Source organism: Cyprinus carpio, unplaced genomic scaffold, assembly GCF_018340385.1.
Source record: "Cyprinus carpio isolate SPL01 unplaced genomic scaffold, ASM1834038v1 S000006601, whole genome shotgun sequence".
Lineage (NCBI taxonomy): Eukaryota > Metazoa > Chordata > Actinopteri > Cypriniformes > Cyprinidae > Cyprinus > Cyprinus carpio.
Genome location: NW_024879247.1, coordinates 134,878 through 159,907, shown reverse-complemented (window position 1 = coordinate 159,907; position 25,030 = coordinate 134,878). Strand labels below are relative to the sequence as shown.

The following is a 25,030-nucleotide window of genomic DNA, read 5'->3' as shown; positions in this document are numbered from 1 at the left end:
TAAGCATCTACAATGGCTTGGTGAGCTTCGCCTCTCCTCTTGTCACTGAAGAGAGGGAAGTGTGTGTGCAAGTCCGACTTCCACAGTCCAGACCAGCTTTGCTGCTGGTAAGTTTAAGATGTAGCTTTGGTTCTTTCATGTGGCTGTTTTTTTTGTCTGTAGGTGATTTGAGTTTGAACTCTCTCTCTGTCTGTTACTGTAGCAGTGCGCTGCAGTGGGGTGAAGACCCAGCCTGACAGCGTGTCTGAGTGTGCGCAAAGCTCTTCCTCGAAACTTTGGGACCCCGGTGGACACTCCCCCCAGCACTCTGATGATCAACAGTAAAGGACTGGCCCCGAGCCCCAAAAGAGCCGTGCGGGATCCCAAAACTGGAAGAGGTTAGTGTGTGATGCAAATGCCATCTCAGAGATTAGTCCATTTAAAATGTAGCAATTTTACATATGTGTGTTTTGACCCAATATGTGGTTATTTTAAAAGTTGCGTATTTAAAAGGCACTATTCATCAAGTTAATGCTAATCATGCATTCAGTTTTAACATTTTAATTATTCTAAAAACTATTGATAAATACACTACCATTCAAAAGTTTGGGGTTTGTAATTTTTATTATTTATTTATTTTTTTTTTCTCTCGCTTGCCAAGGCAGGAATTTTTTTTTTGAACAAAAATACAGTAAAAAAAAAAAATCAGTATAGAGTATAGTTTAAAACTTCAGTGCAAAAACATCCAACAACAGAAATATTTTTTGCTTTTATAATTTTTATTATATTTTTATTTTTTATATTTATATTATATTTTATATATTTTTTAAATTTTTAATAGTTACTGTTGCTTGATCAATTTAATGCTTTCTTGCTGAATGAAAGTATTAATTTCTTTTAAAGACCCCAAACTTTTGAACAGTAGTTTAGAATCTTTAGATCTGCATGTTTGACCTTCAAGGGCCAAATTTGCCGTTATTTTAATCGATAGATCAATGTTAACTTGAGTATGAAAAGCACTTCACTGATGTTCACGTTCAGGCAGTTCAAAAACGTATAACGTTAAAATTACAGTTTGTACTGACAATGAAAATAGTGCCTTTCGTTGGAGTCCTCTTATGAAATCAACTTGAAGCTTTGCTAAGATCACTTATCAGCAGTTTTTCTTTCAGCTGTGCAAGAGAGGAATTCCTACGCTGTCAGTGTGTGGAAGAGGGTGAAGGCCAAACTTGAAGGGAGAGATGTGGACCCTAAACAGGAGAATGAGTGTCACTGAGCAGGTGAGTTTTTTCCTCCTTTTTATATATCCAGCCTTATTGCTGCTGTTGTGTGCGTTTGATAATGCCATGTATTTTGCTCTCTTTAAGGTGGATTATGTCATCAATGGAGGCGACAAACTCTGGACAACCTGGCACAGTTGTACGAGGGGTGGACAGCATGGGTGTGAAGGGGATCCTCGCTAGATCACTTTGGTCCAGCGAGGGGTATAAAATCCACCGAAATCCTGGGCCTGGGTCTGGGGCAATGGAGCCACAGAGCACCATGCAGGAAAGTGAGGGGGGGTGTAGAGACCCTCCCTCGGACCCACACCGGATCCCCGTAGCACAGCTACACCTGGCGATCCAGCTAACACAACGAAATGGGTCTGCATCTGTCTTCCCGAGATGTGTGGGGAGCTCACCAAGATGGGGACGAAGCGGGGGGGGGGGGCAAGGCACACGCGGCTTGAACTACCCCCCCAACCAACCCCTGTATCAACAACAAAATAAATATGTGTCAACTATCAAAACAAATAGGATTTGCCACAGGGAAAATTTGCAGGAGACAGTTTATCCACTCTTAGAGCAAAGGTCTGCGGTAATTAGCGACTTTCTAGACTGCATTTGTGCGCGAGTGGAGGGAAAGGGTGATCCGGTCTCGGAGGGATCCTGTTTTTGAATGGCTCGGGGTCGGGCACGACTTGCGGCTGAGCTGTCTCCTGCTGGAGCGGGTGTGGAGGGCTGTGTGACCAGAAGGACTCCATTGGAAGCCAGAAGGCCTTTGGCAGACCTTACAGTTCGTTCTTTAACCACAAAAAAAGACCTTTTTCCCTTTAAGTATATATTGCAAATGCTTAAAAAAAAAAACTTTTTTACACCTTCACCAATGTACTGCACAGATTTCACAATTGTAAAAAGGCAAATCGCAAAGTGGCTTTGAGGACATTCATGGTCACGTGTTTCTGAATATTTGGCACAATGAATGATGTGCTTGGAGTTGCCAAGTGCTCAGTCTGAGGTCTCTTTGATTTGATCCTTGAGTATGACCCAGGCTTAATATGGTGAGATGTGCAAATCAGTTTCTAAATGCTTTTTTTCTTTGTATGCATCTCTGATCTTGTTTGTGTATTGTAGATTCTTTCTCCCTTTCCTTCTTTATGGATTTATTCTAGATTGCTCTTTTTTGTTTTTTTTTGACTTGCCTGTGGAAGTGTATCATCGCTGATGCATGTCCTCATTAAAGCTTGCGTTTTACTGATCTTGACCTAGTTTTACATTTTTAGTGGGAGAAATAAGTAATGGAATAGTGATGTGGTGATGGTTACAATTGTTGTCTCTTAATGGTTTTACTCCACTTTGTTGGTCAAATAAAACTATAATTAAACCTTTTGGGTCTTTATTAAAGCATCTGCTGTTTTGGTTCATGTTTGTCTGATTTTTACACTTGTTAATTCACACTGTGTATCTTTTGTACTGCAGTTTAACCTTGTTCATGAACAAGGCTTCATTAGCCAGTGTTAACAGCAGTGCTGTGACCCCCTTTCAAAACCACGTCAAGTCTGGTTCTGTTGCTTAACCTGAGCTTAATAGTAACCTAATGTTGAAAGCCTATTTGTTCTTGAGCATGACACATTTTGTATTCAATTATTAGCAAAAGTAGGTTTTGTTTACTCATCACTTGAACTTATATTTGACCTTCTCGATTGTTTTAAAAATAACCATTATTTTGAAAGTATATTGAAATATTAAATTGTAGTGAAAACTATATCACAACTGCAAGCTATATTATATATTAAAAATAGTCATTAATAGTTTTAAAACCATTAACTATATTAATTTACCAAAAACTAACCTTAAGTCCCATCCCATGTTGTGGCTGTGTTTCGTTTTCTCCCTTTGTTTTCACACGATTACAGAAATGTACACCTGGTGAAATACCATTATCAGGACCCTTTCTTGAGCATAGTTTGAAGAGATATAAATCTTAATCTCAATTTTTACACATTTTTGTAGTTTGCAGGTAATGCATTTTTTTAAGTTCAGCCATTCAACCGGTACTCAAATTATTGTAAAATATGTGATTTTTGTTTTTCTTTTAATTTAGGGGAAATTTTAATCTTTGGCTCTATTCCACAGTAGATCATTTCTGAGCCCACAGCTTGATTTGTACATTTTCAACCCTTATACGCAATAGTTTGAAGAGATGTAAATCTTATTTAGATGCTTATTTGTTGGGGGAAACGTCTTTGTAGTTTTAGGCCCTGTACCATATTTGTAAACGGTTCCCCCTTGTATTTTACTAGTGAACTACATTTCCCATGAGTCCTAGTGTTCCGAGTTTCAGATAAAAACATCCTGAAAATAACGGTCGGTTGACAGACTGCCGCAGTACAGGGGAGGCGCGTTCATATAACCGTGCTCTCCGAGCAACAATATCTGGAATACACCAAAATAAACCATGGCTGAGGGCGATAATAAAAGTGCTAATCTGTTGGTAAGTGGGCTGTTAATGTTCCGTCTTACTAGCTGTCGAAATGTATATCTTGCGTTTGTCTTTTTTAGCCATATGCTACGCGGATTTATACTGTTGTCACAGCCTTAAACAGATTAAACAAAGGCATGACATGACACAATTAAACTTAATCTGTCTTTAATTTAGTAATGTTGTCTTTGTGAATGCAGCGAACAGAATGTAAAACGCAACGGATATCAACTGCACGATAAGATGTTAGCAAGCTAAGTTAACTATTTCAGTGCTAACAAAACGGATTAAGTTACTCTGTATATCTCGCGTCTTACTAAATGGTTTTATGGATAATGGATTTGTTTGTTACATATATTACATTTTTAACAAGTATTTGCTTTTGATAAATATTTGTAACTTTAAAATTTGTATGAGCGTTGCTGGAGATAAGCTTGCTGTAAGTCTTTACATCCGAGTCTGGCTTTTTTTTTTTTTTTTTTTTTTTTTTTTTTTTTAAGAGATTAACGTTACGTTAATTGTAAAGCCACCGAGAACTGTGGATGGTGTTTATGCTTTAGCCTTTTAAAATACACTTTAAAATTTTAACTACATATATGTTTACGTCATATATCACAGATAAAGGAAGTAACTGGACAGACCTTTTAAATATGGGCCTGCTGGTTTGAACACGGGATTTCCCAGTCGCTGTCTTTAAAGCCATTTATGTTCTTCTGTTTAACTTCGTATATGTTAACAACTAAAAGATATTTGATATATGTTGGTATCTATTTAACATTCTTGACATTCCAGCTGGACGTGCCCATCCCATGAATTCATGACACTCCCATTGTACGACAGTTTCCGATTATGCGATGTCGTCTGTCGTAAGGGAAGTCATTGTTTTGACACTGTTACTGACTGAAAGCACTTGTCTAGGCTCAAGAGACGAGTCAGCTGGAAGAGCAGCTGCAGGGATGGGGAGAGGTGATCCTGGCCGGAGATCAGGTCCTGCGCTGGGAGAAGCCCTGGTACCCAGCCAGTATTAGTGGGCGCCACCTCAATCCTGTTCATGTGAGTCCTGCGCTTCAGAGCATGCATTAGAGCTACTTCCTGACTAAAGGCCCCAATCTTTCACTTCAGTTAATCAGATAAGGTTACACACTGAAAGCTGAAGTCCTTGAACACTTGCTTTCTTGAGTCTCTGATTAAAAGTCTCTGATTAAATAGGTTGTTAATATTCTATTATGATGTTGTAATCTATCTGATGTTTATCATGATGTCATGAATTTATTTGTTGTTTTTGGTTGTTTACATTATTTAAGAATAGAATACTGTTTTGAATTTAGAATGATGATGCCAGTAGGGATGCCCCATATTGGATTTTTGCAGATATGCCAATATTTTTCAGCTTATTTTGGCCGATGCCAATACCGATATATTTCCTTTTGTTTGGAATCAACACCAAGTCTCTCCTGTGTGGAAATTATAAACGCATTCTTTTGAAATTTGGTTAGTTTTTTAACAAGAACCTATTTTTTTGGAATTAAAATAAACGATAATGAAGTCATTTCATAGTGACAGTACTTTGAAGCTTTACAAAAATAACTATAAATGTATCAGTCGCTTTGCATATTTATTTATTTATTTATTTTCTTTTTTTTTTTTCAGAAAGATGCAGTAGTGTAAATTTAACATTTGAAGTGGATCAAAACCTTTCATCACAAAGTTGTCCTAAAATCTAAAACAAAAATGTGTTCTTGTCTTAGAGGACAACTTTTTTCAAAAAATTATTAGTTATATATATATATATACTATATATATATTATATATATAATATATATATATATAATAATATTATATATATATATATAGGGAGAGGAAAGTTCTTAATAGTGATGTCTTTATAAGAAAAATGAGTTCCTTTTTACTCTTCCTCCTTTTACTTTCAGAAACATCCTGTGCTATGAACTAATCGTGTGGGGAATTTTGGTTTTTTATTCATTTGGGTTGTTTTGGTTTTTTATTTGGTAGAGTTGATAACCTATCACATTTCAACAAATGTCCTTTCACAGTCATTTGGGCCATTTTGTTTGTTGGCTAATCTACTTCTTGGACCCCTCTGTGCTTACTGGTCTGTCCTGCACTGTCATGATCCTGTGCCTGGCTGATTACTTGGTGCCCACTCTTGCCCCCCGTGTTTTTGGTTCTAACAAATGGTGAGTGAAGGGACGACAGCATTCCTGCTTTCAGCCACAGGCTCTAAAGTAACAATCTCTTCATCTACTAGCGAGGTTAATCAAATAGCATGTTTCTCTTCAGATCCTCTGGGAAGACACGTAGGTATTTGCACAGCATGTATGTTCTTGCCTCTTCTGGTCTCCCCTGGTAACTTCCCTCGCTCTAGTTCAGGAGCCGGGGTCGCTGGTGTCTTTGAGTGACAGGTTGCAGTTGCTGCTGAGTGTCCAGTGTCAGGCACAGTGTTGGTTTGACTCAGCAGATCTCCACTCTGCAGTGAGAGGTCTTGCTATGCACATCACATTCTGCAGAGCAAGTCAGACCCCTGGCATGTTATTTTAGTATCTGGCAGCTTCCTGTGGCTCTAAGCTTTAAAAAGCCTTCAATATGGTCATGTTTTTAAGCCCAAAAATAAAATGCAATGACTAAGCAGAAATGGAAAAAGATTCCCTCTTCGTTTATGAGTGAACATTTATGATGTGTTTTGTGTTACCCATAAAGACATTGTTTTGTTTATTGTGTATGTTTTCTGAGCACTATGTTGTTCCTGCGCAGGACCACAGAACAGCAGCAGCGTGTTCCGAGATCTGTGGGGAACCTTGTGAAGACTCAGCGTCGCGTGCTTGGCTGGTGGAAACGTCTGTTTGCCCTGAAGGAAGAAAAGCAAAAATGGTATGCATTTGACAGCACCTTCCTTGTTTTATGTCTTCAGATTCACTAGTGACTCATAAGCATTTCACACTCAAAGCAAGCTGCCATTTCACACTGAGTTGGCTTTATCACTGTTGCTCAGCAGTAAGAGCAAACAAACATGAGCCTAGCCCTACTTATACATAATTAAGAAGCACTTAAGCCCCTAAGAGAACATTTTTATGTAATGTTCATAATCCTGAAAAAATTCATGATGTAGCTTATTAGAATGCAGTTATATGACAATGAAATTCAAGATATGAGGGCCAAAAATGACCCTGTGTTGGTTTTTTGTCTTCTATATTTGATATTTATATCGTATTATGTAGTTTAGCAATATCACTTGAGCAAGAGTGCTGCTTTTGGTTTTCCCCCAATATCTGTACAACTGCAAATGTAAATATTTTAGACACAATATTGTCAATATCATCTGTTTTGCTCAATTTCACAAAAGGAAATAGTTCAGAACAAAGCCACAGCAAAACTGTTGTTTCTTTCCCTTAATGAATCCCACATTTTTAAATGAATAAAGTGAGCCAGTGACTTAATGACCCATTCTTAAAGTGATAGTGCACCCAAGATATGTTATTTAATTACTCTCCTTCATGTCATTCTAAACCCATAAGATCTTCTTTCATCTTCAGAACACACAATGAAGATATTTTTTGGACGCATGCATCGTGTTACTCTTGAGAATGGCGGCAGAGAAGTGGAAAATAAATAAAATGCTGAATAAAGTTATTTTTGTTTTCTTTGCACACAAAAAGTATTCTCGTAGCTTCATAAAATTATGGTTAACCGTTGATGTCAGGTGGATTATTGAACTATTTTGTTTAGTTCTGTACTTTCTTTCTTGGCCTTGAATGTGGTAGTCTGTGCTGTGGAGGGTCAGAAAGCTCTCAGATTTCATCAAAAATATTTTTCATTTGTGTTCTGAAGATGATAGAAGCTCTTACAGGTTTGGAAGAGCTAATTAATGACAAATTGTTAATTTTGGGTGAACTATCCCTTTAAAAGACAGTCACTTGCTTTCTCAATGGATGACTGAATGACTTGCTCATTAAGGCAGTGATCAGTAAATATAAATGTGTTGATCAGATGTGTTTCAAACCAAAAAGCATTAGTGTGTATTATTCTAACTTCTGTAGAAAATAGGCTCCTCCTCTGTCTACTCCTCTTGTAACACATTTGTTTTACTTCTCTACAGTATTTCCTCTCCGTCATCAGCAGTCTTGTGGCTGTGGCCTGGATCGGACAACAAGTGCATAACCTCTTCCTCACCTACCTGATCGGTATGTAACACACTGTTTATTATAGGCTTAAAAGTTTACCAAGTTAAGCAAACTGCCTGAAGAAATCCCCCCTGTGATGAAAGGCTGTCGTATAACGTAAGAGCAAAGTCCTGCTCGTGGTCCTATCTCTTGCATCACAAATGCATTCCAATGTTCTAGCAGAAAAAAGGCTGTAAGATCTATGAAATCTATGACGCCACAGTGTTGCAAACTGTAGAGAAGTCACTGTCTATTATCAAAGCTTAGCTCATGCAAACAGTGACTAGGCTGCTCAACAAAAGAGGTCATTGTATTTAGGTCATGGAAAGCAATCCAGAAATATGCTGCCACTTACCCTTCCTGGCCTGCACACAAAGGTTTGTTCAATCTTTTTTGTATCAATTAAGTGAAATATTCTGAAGTCAGTTTTTCACTGTTGTTATGAAAGTGTTTGTATCCATTATGAAAGTGAATAGTACTTTCGAAAAAAATGAAGATTCCTAACATATCGGTATCCCAATAAGAGTCATTTTATGATATATAGAACAAGTCGCCTCACTGGGGGACAGTAATTTAGAACTGTAAAAAAATGAACAGTACCTTTATTCAGTCAGTGTCTGTGGTGGGTTTGTACCTTCACAGTAGGGCTGTGCGATTAATCGTAATAAAATCACGATTTGAGCGTGCGCGATTTCTAAATCGCTTTATAGCGATTTTCCGCGGTCCCGACCTTCTGCAGTATTGGCTATCCGATCCAATCAAGAATTGCAGCGCCCCTAAGTGGAGCGCGAGAACAGAACAGACTGGCATATGCCTAACTCCAGGTTCACACCTCTGTCTGTGATGCTTATATTTTTTCCGAGCTCATGTTAATGGATTCAGGGAACGTTCACACTGCACGCGGTAAAAGATGTAACAGAAAAGGTTAGAAATTGAAAGGTGCGAAAATAATGAATATCTAGCATAAGCATAGGAGAGAGTTGTGAGTGAGTGAGTGAGTGACTGAGTGAGTGAGTGAGTGAGTGAGTGAGTGAGTGAGAGGAGACATGTTTTAAGTGCGCGCACTCACTCCGGACGAGAGCAGTGTGTATCTTGAGCACGCGCGTCTGATTTTGTGACAGAACAAAGGAAATCTGCGTGCAAGCGGAGAGATTCGCGCTCGTGCATTATTTTAATGTTCTTTCGCGTTACAATAACGCGCTCTCGCTGCTGCTTCTGCACCGCATACACACTACTGTATACGCACTGCCAAACGGAGTAACGTGTGAACCTTGGGCAATAAAATATATTTCAGCACCTGAGGCGCCGCTACAATGAGCTCTATGAACAATGCCATGGCAAAAAAAAAAAAAGCCATGAACACAGGTTTTAATTTTATTTGTAGTTTATTTATTTAGTTTTATGTTTTTTATTTTTTTGCCATATGTCTAGACATTTTGTTTGACATCTTGACTTAGTGATTATTTTGACTTATGTCTGTTCTAGAGGCATGTTACAACTTTTTTATAAAGCTCTCATTGGTTTTCTTTTGGAAATATGTTTCAAATTTATACTGAGTGCATTTATGACTGTAAAGCATGTCTGTGTGTGTGTCAAAATCGTGATTAAAAACCGAAAATCGCAAAATTGATCAAAAAATCGCGATAGATTTTTTTTTGTCCATATCGCACAGCCCTACTTCACAGGTTTCTATTGTGTTAGTGATTTTCAACTCATTTTCTGTTGTATCCACCAGTGAGTTTCCTTCTGCTTTTGGCCCGGCCTCAACCAGCATGGCATCATCACCAAATATGCTGGCATGGTGAAGAGAGAGATCAAACAAACTTCTGCTAAACAGAAGGAGAAGAAAGAATGAGTAAAAGATTAGGCTCTAGTGAAAAGTGAAATTCGGATAAATTGAAGTGTTAAAAGTGTCATCTGCCCCACTCAACGTCACATCTCAACAGACCAATGTAAAGCCTGAGCCCATAGTGAAAAGTAACATCAAGTAAACAGCTTAAATGTGCGCAGATATCTCATGAGGTTCATATGTATTTTTTTGTTTTTTAGGTTTCATTTCAAATTATACATTTTGTTTTCCATCTGAAGTATTATTTTTTTTTTCCACACTGAAATGTTGCATTCATTTCAGTCGTTTTACATCCATGTATATTTACATGTCATAGTAAATGTGTTAAGTCTGTGCAAAAACATAAAGAGGGCTTAATGTTCTTCTCATTCATTTTTAAATTGAAGCATCTACTGAACATTTACTTCATCTAATTAGATGCACAGAACCATATCATCAGTAGTCTTCTTCCTCCGATGGGGCTTGGAAACAATGCTTTTCTGCACTGTTCGTGAAAATTGCACTGGAAAAAACCGAACTGGAGTGTGTGGGTAGTAGGGGAGTGTAGACCCCGTACATGCTGTACTAGTGCTGTGTGTGGACACCTCATTACTGTCCTCTAGCTCTAGCCCTCCACTCCGCAACCCCCAACACCCTGTTGGCTGGGCTGTATATACATGGCTTCATTTTCTCTCCTCGCGTCTTTCTTTCTTTGTTCTCTACTGGCTTGTCTGTTAAGTTTTTGTCTTCTGGCTCCTTGTTCTTTTAAACGTTCTTTTTGTGTTTGAGTGTGTTCAGCACAAACAAATAAACTGATTCAAAAACTTTTTTGTTTCCAATCATTGTTATTGTCACTATTAAAAATAATTTTTTTAGTGATAAAGCTTGAAATAAACTGTACATCGTGCTAGATGTAGAAAAAATGAGAAGTGAAGATTAGTAATGTTTACTTGTCATAAAAAAACTGGAAAAAAGTTTTAAGTAATGGAAATTACTACACTATATTTAATGCTAAACCAGAAATGTAAAAAAGTTTAAATAAAAGACGAGCTAAAATGAAATTAAAAGATAAAAATATTAACAAATTACTATAGTAGTATATAATACTTGAACACTAACCCCCCCCCCCCCCCCCCCCAAAATATGATTTAATCTATAACCCACAGTATGCAAGAATTGCTGTGATAAATGGAACCATGATTTCTGCTGTTTTACCAAAAAAATCCTGAAGGAGAATGTCCAGCCATCTGTTCTTGACCTCAAAGCTGAAGCGAACTTGGGTTCTGCAGCAGGACAATGATCCAAAACACCACACCAGGCAAGTCCACCTCTGAATGGCTGAAGAAAAACAAAATGACTAGACAAGACTACTACTTTCCAAAGCTGACAGTTTTTTTCCCCCATAATCGATCGACGACTCCTCGGTTGTTTCACCACCCTCCCCTCGGGGGGGCGACGTTTAGAGTGTTGGGGTGTCATCCTCAACATGCATTTATTACATTCCAACCACATAATTAATAGTATAACACGGTCCTGCTTAGTTCCATCTGTCGTAACATTAAATCGTCTCTGCCCCTTTCTCACTTCCCGTTCCACCTCTATCCTTGTTCATAGTCGGGTCACTTCCCCGTAATGATTACTGTACAAATCCACCCATAAGCTTCAACTGGGTCCAGAATTCTGCCTGCCGCTCGCATCACCCAAATACCACCCTGGCTTCTTTCACCACATTAGTCCAGTTTTACATGATTTCTGCACTGGCTTCCCGAAAAAATCCACAGAGTTTTAATTCAAAATCCTACTTTTTTGCATTCAAGGCTATCAATAACCTTGCCCCTCTTATCTGTCGGATCTTTTTCCATATTGCCACTGTTTTTTTTTTGCTCTCTTAGATCTTCCTCCATCCACTCACTGTGCCGCCCCCTCGCCACGCCTCAGCACCATGGGTGGCAGAGCTTTTCAGTTAACTCTGCTCCAAAACTCTGGAATTCGCATTCCACCAGACATCCGTAACATTGTGACTCTCTCCCTCAGTTCAAATCCGAGACTTAAAAACTCACCTGTTTAAAATGGGCTATTCTTTGTAACTGCAGCTGCTCTATTTGTTATTGCTGGTCTATTGTCTTATTATTTCATACTTGTTGTAAAGTGACCTTGAGTTTTTGTGAAAGGTGCTTCAAATAAAATGTATTATTGATTATTATTATTACTACTACTACTACTACTTTGGAAGTGGCCTGGTCAAAGTCCTTGACCTTGAATCCTATTGAGATGCTGTGGCATGACCTTAAAAAAGCAGTTCATGCTCAAAAAACCCTCCAATGTGGCTGAATTACAACAATTATGCATAGATGAATGGACCAAAATTCCTCCACACAGCGCTGTAAACGACTCACTTGCAAGTTATTGCAAACGCTTGATTTGCAGTTGTTGCTGCTGAGAGTGGCCCAACCAGTTATTAGGTTTAGGGGGCAAACACATTTTTCACACAGGGCCATGTAGGTTTCGATTTTTTTTTCCTTAATAATAAAAACCTTCATTTTAAAAAACGGGTTCACTGGTGTTGTTATTTTTTACTAATATTTACATTTGTTTGATGATCTGAAACATTAAAAGTGTTGACCAACAAATGCAAAAAAAAAATAAGAAATTTCACCCCCCCCCCCCCCCCCCCCCCCCCCCCCCCCCCCCCCCCCCCACCCCCCCCCCGCCACGGGAGGGGCGGCCAAACCATCTTTTGGGACACCACTGTATACGACGACACACAAAAATATACGCAAATACACATTTTTCACAGACACACAAGTTTTGAAGACCTATATGCAGATGTAGAACTTTATTTGACTTCTAACCAGCAGAAGTAAAAGTGGTCTACGAGTCATTTTGAGTTCATTTTATTCATTGTTTATTGGGTCACGTTTGAGTACAAAGTGTGAAAAGAAGTCGCTGTGCATCTCCCAGCGCCCCGAGCTGCCCACAGAATGCTCTGCCCCAGACTGTCTGTCTGACCTGCCTGGGCCCCAAGGCTGCTGCCGTCGCTCCTCTCCTGTAGCCCCAAAATAGGTGCAAAAATGGAGTTCCTTTGCAGTGGTCATTTATGAGAGTCACTTGACGCTACTGCAACAACACAACCATCAAACTGCCTCTGTCGATAGTGCGTTTTCTGAATGCTCTATTTTGTGTACATATAGGCATACACAGTGGCTAAATTACCTGTGATAATATTATGGCTGTGCCAGGGGACTGGTCCTGTCCGCTGTGCCTCCTCTTTGTTGTGATATCTTTGGAGGGTGGTGCAGCGGCACTGGTTTGATATGTTGTCTGGTACAGTGGTGGCCTCGCGGGGTTGGTGACACTCTTTCATCACAAACCCCTCCATCTGTTTCTGTGTCCGTGTCTGTAACCCCACTCCATAGCATGATGTAATGCTGTACACATACATACACAACATCCTAAGCAGGGCTTTTCATTTGTTACCCCACCTTTGCTGCTCCGGGACCCCCATCCAGCACTGATCCTTAGTTAGTAAATAATTAGGTAACTTTGAGGTGGTTTATTTATAAATATGTTTTACATTGATTTTGAAACATTTTTACATACTCAGTAGGTTCAACATCCTACTGTGTGAAGATGTGCTACTGCATTAAAAAACAAACTGAATAAAGACTTCAGACTTACTGGTATTATGTCCTTCGGGCCGTGTACATCTCTGGAGTGTGGGTCTGTCCTCCTCGTGACACACGGATGTGACTGAGAGCTCCAGCTTTCCATCATGCTGAGAGGGATAACATGGATGTCGGGGCAGAAAGACCAGCTCCCAGGTGCTTGACCGTCGAGGCCTCTCCAAGGAAAAAACTCTTATGAAACAGAAGTGAAATTGTTAGTTCATGTCAGCAAAATTATTTTAGTTATTTTACTTTCAAGTGGGCCATTTTTTTTTTTGGTAAAATTCTCCGATATAAAATTATGAAATAATAGCACTATGAATTAGGGTGACCATATATTTTAGTTTTCCAAAAAGAGGACAGTGGGTGGGGTGGGGTGGGGGGCTGTGGTGGTGGTTGGTTTTGGTGGTTAAAGTAGTGCTCAAAGTAGTACAATGACCCTAAAATCCCAAATATCAAAACAAAATGTCATTTTCCATACCTACATTTTTTTTTACAGTCACTTATGCATATTGATCATAAACACCGCTGAAAAAGCTTCCTACCCATGGCCCTCCTCACAAAACTTTTAACATCTAGCACATTTTATCATTGCGTTAGAACGCAAAATGTTCAATACAACAATTTCAGTCAAATGTATTTTATGCATTATTTCAAAACTTGTTTAACCCACGAGGGAAAATCAAGCCATGGATGGAAAAAAGGTCAGATTTGACTGATCACAGGTTGAGAGGAGAGAATGGCTGACAGATCACGCTGGAGGATTTGCTGCTCAACAGATCCTGAGCTCAGTGACAAAATATCTGATCCTCCTTTAACACAGAGCACGTCATCGTGAAAGTGAACAAAACTGGCGCTCATTCAAAAGAGATTAAAATGCTAGGTATTTTTTTAGGTCCTAAAAGAGGACTGTGGTCACCCTATATGAATGCAATAGTATATTTCTGATGTCATCTATCTCCTGTAGTATTAGGTTCTAATCTGCAGGACTTCATGAATTAAACTCGATTGAAATCACACATTTCAGACTTTACTGTTCAAAAAGGGATGCACATTCTTCTCCAGAACTTGAGTAAGTATTCATTCATGGAACAAAAGTGCTCTTTTTAAATTACTCTTTTGAACTGCTAAGACTATTCTGCATTATATGCGTAATGTTCTAATGCGCTTTTCTACCGAGAGGCCATTGTTGAGAAAGAGAAAAAAAAAAGATGCAATTATGCAACGTTAAGCTGAGCGCTGGTCGCGTGCTCTTACCTCTGCGTGTGTAGTAGAGTAAATAGATTGGGTCTGATCGCCAAGAGTCAGAGTGCTTTGATGCATTGGCCGTTTGCCCCGTGCGCACGGTGTCGGGGTGCAGCTGGGACGCTCTTTGTTTGAGGTCATCTGATGATTCATCCCCAAAGACACAGCTGCAGTTCTTCTCCTTAGAGATGACTCTATAAAACGAATTTGAAAACTTCGGTATTTTCGCTTGCCGCCTTTCCACTAGGACTTAATATCACTGTGTGATCCTGTTGTTTCACAACAGCCGGGCGCTAGTAGCAACCCACAAACAATAGACTTTTATCTGGAAGTACAAGCGTAAGCACTATTAACGTGTCAATAATATTCTCAGTATTTAAAATAATAATCATAACTTAGAAAATGTCTAAAAGTGGGGAAAATGCTATGAAGAATAATATTAAATTCTAGGATATAAGGATATCCTAACAAGCTGTACCACTATCTGAGGAGCACAGTGAAATGAAATAGAAATCTCCAGCTCTGTTCCTGTATGGGATCTCATATACAGCTTCTCTGAGCACAAATACCAAAAAACACATTTGACATATTTGCGTTTGAATGGTTCTCTATATTTTATGTGCGCATAAGTAGCAGTTCTGTGTAAATTATCAGGTGTTTTCATTGCATTAATTGAACAGTGATCACACGTACATCATTTTGACAGAATGTTTGTATTTCATAATGCACAATCAGCACACAAACATTACTGGCCTTGCTTAAAAATTTCAAAAGAGATTCAATAAACTTAAATCTTGAATCAATCCTAAATAATTTCACAGCTAAAATGGCCATATTTCCCTTGATATATTCAGTCACAGTACAAGAAATTGAACTCATCTGACACAACCTTCACTCAAATTGAACGTGAATGCTGTGCACTTTGAGAACACTGTTTTTTTCTATGATAGATTAAAAGTGTACAGCTTCTTTTTTTGTGACTTAATATGTGCCTCTTGAAGTTTCCTTTGTGTGGGAACCTCTTTCCACACTGAGGGCATGTGAAGGTTTTCTCTGTGAGTTCTCATTTTTATCATTAAAAACCCATCAAGTGGGATTTGACCTCCGTTCCTTTTCTGTAGAGAAAGAGGCTGTTTTCATCAGTTTGATAGCAACTGGCAAACTTAAATAGCGCACTACCGCCACCTACTACTGTTAGCATGAACCACACACACAACACCCTTCATTCAATTGTTTTTTATTACAGTACAGTAAACATGTACAATCACAATCAGCAGCAATTCTGTGTATCATGCCAAAGAGTATGAGTAATCATATTTCGTAATACATTAATTTTTATATTTAGTTCCATAAACACTAGCACCAAATTAAAAACACAAAGAAAAAAAATTCAAATTGTGAAATGAATAAAATCTAAATATATAAAAACGCGTTTCATTTTTTTATTTTATTTATTTATTATTATTTTTTTGGTTTCTTACATGCTTTAAAATCTCATTTTAATGCACAGTATATTATTTTCTATACAGCTTACTTAGATCTTGGAATTTGCCTTGATTGAATCATCTACAAGAATTATATAATTTTTTGACCAGGACAATTCTACTTTGGAATAAATTCATAAAAAAATAAATAAATACAAAAAGGCTACTTTTTTTTTATATAGGCTATTCCTCTAGGTGCATGCTTGACCCCCTCTAAATATACTATAGAGCTTATGCTTCAGAGAAACAAGTGCGCAGAACATCTTCAGAAACCTGTCTTTGAACTTTTGCAGTAGCTGGATACCACCTTATTTTTCTCTTAGAGCAGGACAAGGTCAGTTGGGATACAGCTGCGGCTAATGGGCATGCGAACATCAATATAGCGTAATTATTTTCACACTGTACAACAATTAAACAAAACAGCTTGTTTTGCTGCTCAAATATAGAAAACTGGTATGTCTTACCATATTATTTTAAAGTATTATCTTAGTTATGAGTTTGTAGCGCACACAGTTTTACAGTTTACTGTATGTTGTTTTTCTTCTCATTATTTCCATACAGCAGCTAATGAACCGGAAGTCAATCGCATTCACAAAAAAAAGCTTACTTCCACGTTGAAAAATAAGGTGGATAGGATCACTGTTGAAGAGTAATTAGCTTGCTGTAGTGGATTTACTTGTTGTAGATTTAACACAAGTTATCATGTGCATTGTAATGTTTGAAGCTGATGTCAAAAAAAAAAAAATTTCAGTAGACTGGGAAGATTTTAAAATGAACAGTTCATTCAGAAATCCTTCACACTGTGGAAATAAAAATGGAAGACAGAAGACAATGAGTGCAGTGCTGAAAAGAGCCAGAGCTACATTTACATCTATATGTATTCTAAAATATGTACAGTTTCCCAGACTCCACTCTCACTGCCTTGCTTATCTGTTTTATTTCCTTCCCTTAAATGTTCTTTTACAATAAAGTACTAGATACACAAACTTTCTGCTGCCCATTCACATCGAATGAGAGCTCATTCACCACTAAAGGTTGTAGATGTAATGGTAGAAACGCAATCTTTAGGCATATCCGGCACTGTCCGGATTTCAGCTGAACATGACTTTGGCACCTTTGAGGACAATGCTTTTCTCTGTGATAGCTTAGACCTTTTTCTTGAGGTGAAAACTGTTTTCCACACTGAGCGCATGTGTACGGCTTCTCTCCAGTGTGCAGCCTCACATGATCTACCAGGGTTTGCTTTTCTTAGTAAATCTCTTTCCGCAGTATAAGCACACGTACGGGGCCGTTCTCCCCATATGGATTTTGTGGTGTTTTATCAAATAATCGGCCGTGGCAAAGGCCCTGCCGCACTCGGAGCACACATGGGTTTTTCACACCCTCGTGTATTTTCTGGTGCGCTTTGAAACACAGGAGCCATAAAAAAACTTTTCCCCGCACACCGAACAGACGAAAGGTTTCTCGTTCTGGTGAATCTTCAAGTGTCTCTTCAGGTAAGAACTCTAAAACAAAGGTTTTTATTGCAGTGCTCGCAGGTAAACTCCCTTTCTTCGGAGTGAGAGTGGCGCATGTGGATTTTTCAGACAGCTTGCCCACGGGCATTAAGGGTTGGCTTATGTGCATTTGAAAGGCTTCTCCTCGGTGTGGATTCTCATGTGAGATGTCACGTTCTGTTTACTGATGAAGCTCTTTCCACACTGAGCGCAGGTGAAAGGTCGCTCTCCGGTGTGGATTTTGATGTGATCCTTAAGGTGTCCTTTATTCAGGAAACTCTTTCCGCACTGAAGGCACGTGTGCAGACACTCTCCAGTGTGAATTTTGATGTGATCGTTAAGGGTTCGTTTTAAAACTGAAACTCTTTCCGCACTGTGAGCAGGGGAAGGGTTTGCCTCCATCGTGACTTAGTAAGTGAGTCCGAAAGTGTTCGTTGCGTTTGTACCTCTTTCCACACTGAGGACAGACGAAGCGCTTCTCTTCGTTGTGAATTAGTATGTGATCGTTCAGGCTTCTTCTGCGTGAGAAGCTCTTCCCGCACTGAGGGCAAGCGAACGGCTTCTCTCCGGTGTGAGTTAACATGTGATCGTTCAGGTGGCCTCTGTGGGCGCACTGCTTTCCACACAGAGCGCAGGTGAAAGGCTTTTTGGCTGTTTTCTGAGTGCTGCTTTGTGAGAAATTGTTTTTTGCGGTTTGGGAGCAAATCAATGATTTTTCTTTTGTGAGGACATCATGAGCTCGGTGTCTCTCCTCCATTTCATTCAGAATGTGACTTTCCTCTTTCACTTCCATCAAGCCTGTTATTATAAATTATTAAAAACCAACACAAGCAGGAAAAAACAGAGATTTATTTTTTTTTCTAATCAGCTTTAACTGGTTACATTAATGCACCACAATTAAAAAATAAAAATAGAGAGAGAATCAAAAATAGACACCAACCTTCCTGGTGCTCATTTTCTGTTGTGCATGGTTCTGGACCAGATGTGTCATCATTCTCCTCTTTCTAAACATCATCTTTAAAGTTGCATATCACCTCGATATATATTCCTGCTTATTCCCGCCAATAACAAGGACAACGCCAATATCTCTAGCGTTTTACTGAATTAAATCTTAATCTGTGTGTGTTTCTGCAGCGGACTCAAAAGACGTCTGATGGTAAGGTTTGTGTTTTCAGTATCCAGGGACATAAGCTGTCATTTAATGGGCTTCGTTGTCATTGTCTTATTCTTGTAATCTTGGCAAGCCACCTTTTGGCGCATTGGTGCCTCTAACCGGACTGGAGGATGGAGGCGCAACATGAATCGAAGAAAAACTTGTATTCTTTATCTTTTTCTTTTCTTTTCTTGTAGCCTATTTATTTATTTATTATCGAACAAATATATTTTTATTTAAACAATAAAATATTTGAAATGTATTTTAAATAATACAGACTTTTAAAATCTATAGATAACAAAGCTGTGAAAATCATATGTGCTTAGTAGTTTGACATGTAAATCGGTTTTGTGAGTAAATATGTAAGTAGTAAGAAAATTAATAAATCCATTTAATTAAATGCAACTTTCTTATAAAACCATGAACCAATGAATCAAAGGCAACATTAAAAACAGCAATCATAGCAAATAAAAATACTGAGATAAACATAAGAATATTATGGTAAAAAAAACATATTCCGTATTTAATAAGTACATTTATAATATATCACATTTTAAATTCAATATAATTATCTTTTAAAAAATAAAACATATCTGTTTTATTTCACATATTAAAGTTTGTATTATTTTTAACAAAAATGTTCAATTGCACCAAAATAAAAAAAAAACATATTCATAAAATAAATGCACAGTGCTCTCGTTTCCTTTCAGAAATATAGATAAATAAATAACTAAATAGATAAATAGATAAATAAATGAATAAATAAATAGTCTTTTTCGAAACGGATTGTGTAACTGGCTGCAGTATCAGACGATGGTCCTGTAGATGGCGGTAATGGGTCTCTCAGTGAATAACAGCATCCGGAAATACAAAACAGTCACAGTCGTTTGCTGCTGTTGCCCGATGAGACGAAACTGGTGAAACTGAATGGAGCAGTAACATATTCTGTTCGAAAATGCCCGTTTTGTTCAGCTTATAAGTGCAAGAATCGCTCTGATGGATCATATAAAGAGGCATACAAAAGGGGCGACTTTTCTTTTCACACGTAAGTTTAAGATGTTTGTTGCAAGTTCCAAGTAACATAAGTTAATCCTCAGATGTTTAAAAGCCCCTAAACAAAACATACATAATGTATAACAGATGTTTTAATATCGTGTAGCTGCTAATCAGAAATAATCAGACATGCTTCAGCTTTGCCAAAAATACATTTACAGACGTAACGTATTTGTAATTTGTATGTGTGTGCGTGTGTGTGTGTGAATGCAGTTACAAACTCTACTGTAAAATGTAATCATTGACGGGACTGTTGTCATCATCTCGTTTTGTGTGTGCCGTGTTGCATTTTTGAGAAGCTGTTGATTGATTAGCATTAGCGAGTTTCTTTTATTAAAGTGAATCGAATCTTTTGAACCAAAAAGATTCGTTTACTGGTTCTTTTTTCATGTTATCTGTGCATGGCGACCTATGTCTCTGAGTGCTACGAGTGAGTGAGTCATTCAACTTCAGTCTTGTGTTTAAAATTTAATAAATACAGGTAGGTGAGTTATCATTATTTTTGTAACCTTGACTTAATCAAACTATAGAAAAAGACAGCAGTGGTCTAAATAAAAACGTAATGTCGTTACATTTCAGACATTCAGAATTAGACTTGAGGGATAGTTCAGAAATCTCAAAACTCAGAAATGAAAATTGTGTCATTTACTCAGCCTCATGTCCAAACCCAATTAGACAGAAAGGATAAGACATTTTAAATGAAACCCGAGAAGTTTTCTGTCAAGACTTGAACATAATGGGAGTGGGTTTGAAATTACATGAGGGTAAATTTTAATTTGTGGGCGAACTTTCCTTATAAGTGACCAAGAACGATTCGTTCACAAAAAAAAAAAAAAAAAAAATTTTTAACAGAAGCACTGATTGTAGTTGAAAGCACTGAGGGTTCTTTATCAATACTGTTTGTTTAAACAGCAATCAGAGCTGGAAATGAGGAGGGTCAGACAGGACAGCTCTCAGCAAAGAAGGAAAATGGGGCTCCATCGCAAAACGGAGATTATTAAAGTGTCCCTTAGGTGGCAGTACTCCCAGTGTTCAATCTGCCATTAGATCCCACCAGAAGAACTGTTTCCGGAAATACAAAATATGTCTGTTAACGTTTGAAATTGCATTGGAATTGAATAAAAAATTGCCAGTGTGTTCAGCCTATAAGTGCAAGAAGCGTTCAGATAGAGAGTATAAAGAGGCGTACAACAGGGGGCGAGTTTTTCTTTCACAAGTAAGTTGTGTATTTATATATCTCATGTTCGTAAAGTTTCAAACAAACCCCCAATATAATGTGTATTTAAATGCACGCATATTTGTCCAGCATTGTTATGGTTTTGTGACGCATGCATGAACCCGCTTATGCAGGTGTGTGTGTTTACTTCTGTGTCCGTGCTCCAGATTCCCGCTAGCTGACGGCTTGAGAGTGAGAGAGTGGCTCCGGCGGATGAGATGGCAGAACTGGTGGCCAACTGGGAACTCAGTCCTGTGCTCGGATCATTTTGAGAAGGACTGCTTTGAACAAGTGGGCAGCCACAAACGACTGCGCAAAAATGCCGTCCCGACTATCTTTAACTTCCCTAAACATCTGCAGTGGAAGGCAAGTCAGAACAGTTTTGTGCATGTCTTTGAAATGTTGTGACTTGTAATGCAAATACCCGTGTTTTTTTTTTTCTCGCTTCTGCTCATAATCCATGTGTTCTTTTCATGATTTTCACAGGTCCCAGCTGTCAAGAGACGATCTCTGGTACGTACGGGAGGTTAGAAGAATCACTCCTCGTCATATCAAGTAAAAATTGTAGTAAATACATTTCCAGAAAGCAGTGGTTCTTTACATCAAAGCGTTTCCAAACAATCCAGAATTGCTGGTTTTCATTTTCAGCCTTTGTCATTTAAATATTTTGTGTATTATTGGTCTTATGCAGTTTATGGTATATAGATCTCAGGAGGGTATGAACTTTTAGGTCAGAGGGGTTTGGCTTACACTCAAGAATATAAAATCTGTGTCCTGAGATCCATTGTTTTAAAGCTGTATTAGAAAGTGTTTTCATCTTTTTTTGACATTATTCACTTGTTTTGTGTTTTTTCAGAATCGTAAGCCAGTTGAAGTGCCTATCAAAACAAAACCAACCGCAGTATCGGCACCAGTAACACCACGGTAATGTGTGTTAGCCTATGTATTTGTTAGTTTTTTGCAAAATGATTAATTTTCTCTGGTTGTCTTACTATTAACGTCTCTCATCCATGGGTTTGATAGGCTTGAGGGGAAGTTTGTTCGTGTGCCTGTGGATTCTGATGGGTCCAGCCTTGGCCTCTTGCACGCTGGCAGCTTCCACGATGACTACTGCAAACCACAGGTTAATAATTGTTTCTGTCTGTCTTTTGTCGAGCATCTTATACACTGACTTGTACATTACACACCAGTCAATGTGTTTTCACAGAGCTTTCACTGGATGAAGCTTTCGGAGGGTGATGATGAGGCTGATGATGATGATGAAGATGATGATGATGCTAGTGTATGTAGACCTTTACATTATTACAGTCTGTGAATGTATAAACTTAAGCCTTACAGATCTGAGAATAGTCTCCTGAATGGTGTTTTAGCATTGTTTTACTCTTTGTATGTGTGTGCAGGATCCTGGAAATGACGTCGCCTATGATGATGATGCGCCTCTTGAAACACCTGAAAATCCAAGCACTCAGTTTATCCGGGTATGCCTTTTACAGATTTGGCCTTTTTTAGTCCTCTGTCACAGCGGGATTTCTGTGTGAAGACATTAAATAGTAGCCATAATAGTTATGAAAGTGAAAGTGTGGCTTACCTTAGTTTTACCTGTTCATTTAGATTTCCTTTTTATCTTAATTTTTCCGTCTAGGTGACGGAGAGATGGCAGTGGCTGAGTATAGATGTAACAGGGCCTTTTCAAGAAAGCAAAGGCCCCTATAGCCACATCGTGGTCATCTGTGATTATTACACCAAGTGGATTGAAATCTTTCCATCAGAAAAGCCTAATTCTGATTCCATTGCCCTGCTTATGTGTGATGCCATTTCCCGATACGGGTTTCCTCTGGGATTTCTCACACCTTGGGGTGCTCGAGGGATCCAGGTCCGAACGGTAAGTCGTGATTCACTGGATAATGTCAGAGCATTAGTGCAGGTTTCATTTATCTGTACTTGTAAATTGTATTTTTATTCATTTAAATGTGCTGAAAGGTTATTTCAGTGTCTCAATACTGTTTAATATTTGATCTTTAATCTTTTTGCTTTCTTTTGTCAAGGTTAACAGAGCCCTCAATAATATTCTGATGATAAAGGACATCTCCCTCGTCTCTCGGCATCACCAGGCTTCGCAGCTTGAGCCCCACACACAATACCACATTGTTAAGTAAGTTTAGAGTTGTTTGGACATAAATCGTGATGTTAACAGAGCACAGAGTTATTTTGAAAAAAACTATGGTATGGTTTCTTTACAGTATGGTGGAAAATCTGGTAAAGAAGTATCCAGAGAGTTGGCATGTTCGTTTGCCTGTCAGCGTGCTGCGCTTCAACTGCAGTGTGCACCCAGAAACCAAACACAGACCTCTGTCACTCCACCGCAGTGAGGGAACTAAACCCTACACATCACCCAGGGATCAGCCAGTATGTATTGTGATATTACAACAGCTCTGTTCACACTGGCAGCCCACAACCATTGTGTTACTGGTTATGATTATGTCAAGAATCTGCTGCAGAGTTACTTTGTTTCGTGTAGATATGGACAAATGCAGTACGGTTTCATTTTGTGATTCTGCACAATTATGTACAAAATAATTTATTTACACTACCATTGTGTTTGGGGTCAGAACAATCATTATTATTTTTTTTAATACTCATCAAAACGTATTTATTTTCAAATGTAAATTATTTCTGTGATAACTAGCTGTTACTCCAGTTTTCAGTGTCACGTGATCCTTCAGAAATCGCTCTCATATTGCTGTATAAAAGTATTAATTTATTTTGAGAAGACCCTTAATGACCTCAGGCTTCTGAATGGTAGTGTATGCATAAAGGATATTATGACATTCGAGTGTTTTGCTTTTGTCCAAATCAAGCTCAGTGAAGATGACCTTGCAAAATACACCTTCAAAATCCAGAAACCAAACCCTTTAAAAGAAATCGAGGCACTAAAACGAATATTCCGTGAGTTTGATCATCTCATATCTAAATCTCAGTTTACCTGTCTGTCTGCTTTCCCTCCACGTCTGTAGTAATTATCATTCAACTTTTGTTAACACAGGAGAATCCGCGGACTGCATAGTCATTTCATAAAACAAAAAGCGGGTAAGTGTGAATGAACAGTTCTGTTATTACTGCATAGAGATATTGTTGTACCTTGTCATTCAGTTTCATAAACTAAAAAATTGCTGCTGCTTAACCAACAGGGTCTTTTGTTTCCTCTGTTGCTAGTGTGCCTAATGTGACCAGTGTGTGGCTTCAGACTGAAGGTCCAGTGAGGAAGAGGAAGCAGTACAGACTGCTGGGGCGAAGGATGTAAAATAATGAGCTGTTAAAGTCGGACTGAAAGAGAAACCCAGACTGAGATCTTATTTGTGATTTTCATATTGAAATTGTTGGCAGCGTTGTGAATACAGACCATTAAAGAGAGTAGTACTAACTGTAAAAGAAAATACTTGGAAAGGAGTGTGAAAAGACAAGGTTTCTTTAGTCATTTGTAGCATTTGTAAATAACCGATTCAAGCAGATTGAGCCAGCAAGAGATAATCTAATGTTAATAAATCCACAAATACTCCTGAGAGTTGCAGGCAATCCTAAAGGATATTGTGGCAGCCTGAAATGAAGTGTGCATGATTGTTTTTTTTTTCTTTTCAAATAAACCTTTTATGATGTTGCCTCAACATCAAAGCCCTTACGAAAATTAACTATGGTTTTACTACAAAAAAACCCATGGATAAACTATGGTAACCACAAATTAACCATGGATTTGCTACACTAATCATAGTTTAACCATGGTATTTGTAATAAAACTCTGGTTATACAAATGACATCAGAATAAACTGTTTATACTCCTGATGACGTCATGTCTTTGTGTATTTCGTTTCTGTATTTGTGACCAGTCATAAGGGTTATTAATAAATAAGCTTTCCATTGATGTATGGTTTATTAGGATCGTACGTTATTTTGGTGATTTTTTTTTTTGTAAATATTTAAACTTAGGGTGCAAAAAA

The 25,030-nt window shown here is 38.3% G+C and overlaps 1 protein-coding gene and 2 pseudogenes across 2 annotated transcripts; all 3 read left to right on the top strand.

The window, feature by feature from the left end:
- The window catches only part of LOC109050269, a 32,174-nt pseudogene extending 30,747 nt beyond the window's left edge, over positions 1–1,427 (top strand).
- A 2,139-nt stretch (positions 1,428–3,566) lies between these two features.
- On the top strand, positions 3,567–9,870 carry LOC122144138 (annotated as a pseudogene).
- Positions 9,871–20,186: 10,316 nt separating this feature from the next.
- Positions 20,187–24,336, top strand: LOC122144137. 2 transcript variants are annotated; one of them, XM_042754836.1, is made up of 13 exons: positions 20,187–20,252; positions 21,206–21,404; positions 21,525–21,551; positions 21,895–21,962; positions 22,062–22,161; positions 22,246–22,320; positions 22,439–22,516; positions 22,681–22,920; positions 23,084–23,190; positions 23,279–23,444; positions 23,897–23,984; positions 24,082–24,125; positions 24,252–24,336. In XM_042754836.1, exons 1-12 carry the CDS (start codon positions 20,224–20,226, stop codon positions 24,111–24,113), a joined length of 1,209 nt encoding a protein of 402 aa, XP_042610770.1. In that variant the 5' UTR covers positions 20,187–20,223; the 3' UTR covers positions 24,114–24,125; positions 24,252–24,336. The 2 variants fall into 2 exon arrangements, with proteins under 2 accessions (XP_042610770.1, XP_042610771.1); XM_042754837.1 differs by having other exon boundaries at positions 24,227–24,336.
- The last annotated feature ends 694 nt before the right edge of the window (positions 24,337–25,030 follow it).

What these genes read in the sequence shown, in the direction of transcription:
- LOC122144137 (XM_042754836.1), top strand. Translation starts at nt 20,224, where the DNA reads ATGGCGACCTATGTCTCTGAGTGCTACGA. An exon ending in AAGATGATGATGATGCTAGT is followed by an intron (nt 22,321 to 22,438) that starts GTATGTAGACCT and finishes ATGTGTGTGCAG; the next exon opens with GATCCTGGAAATGACGTCGC. An exon ending in CAAGCACTCAGTTTATCCGG is followed by an intron (nt 22,517 to 22,680) that starts GTATGCCTTTTA and finishes TTTTCCGTCTAG; the next exon opens with GTGACGGAGAGATGGCAGTG.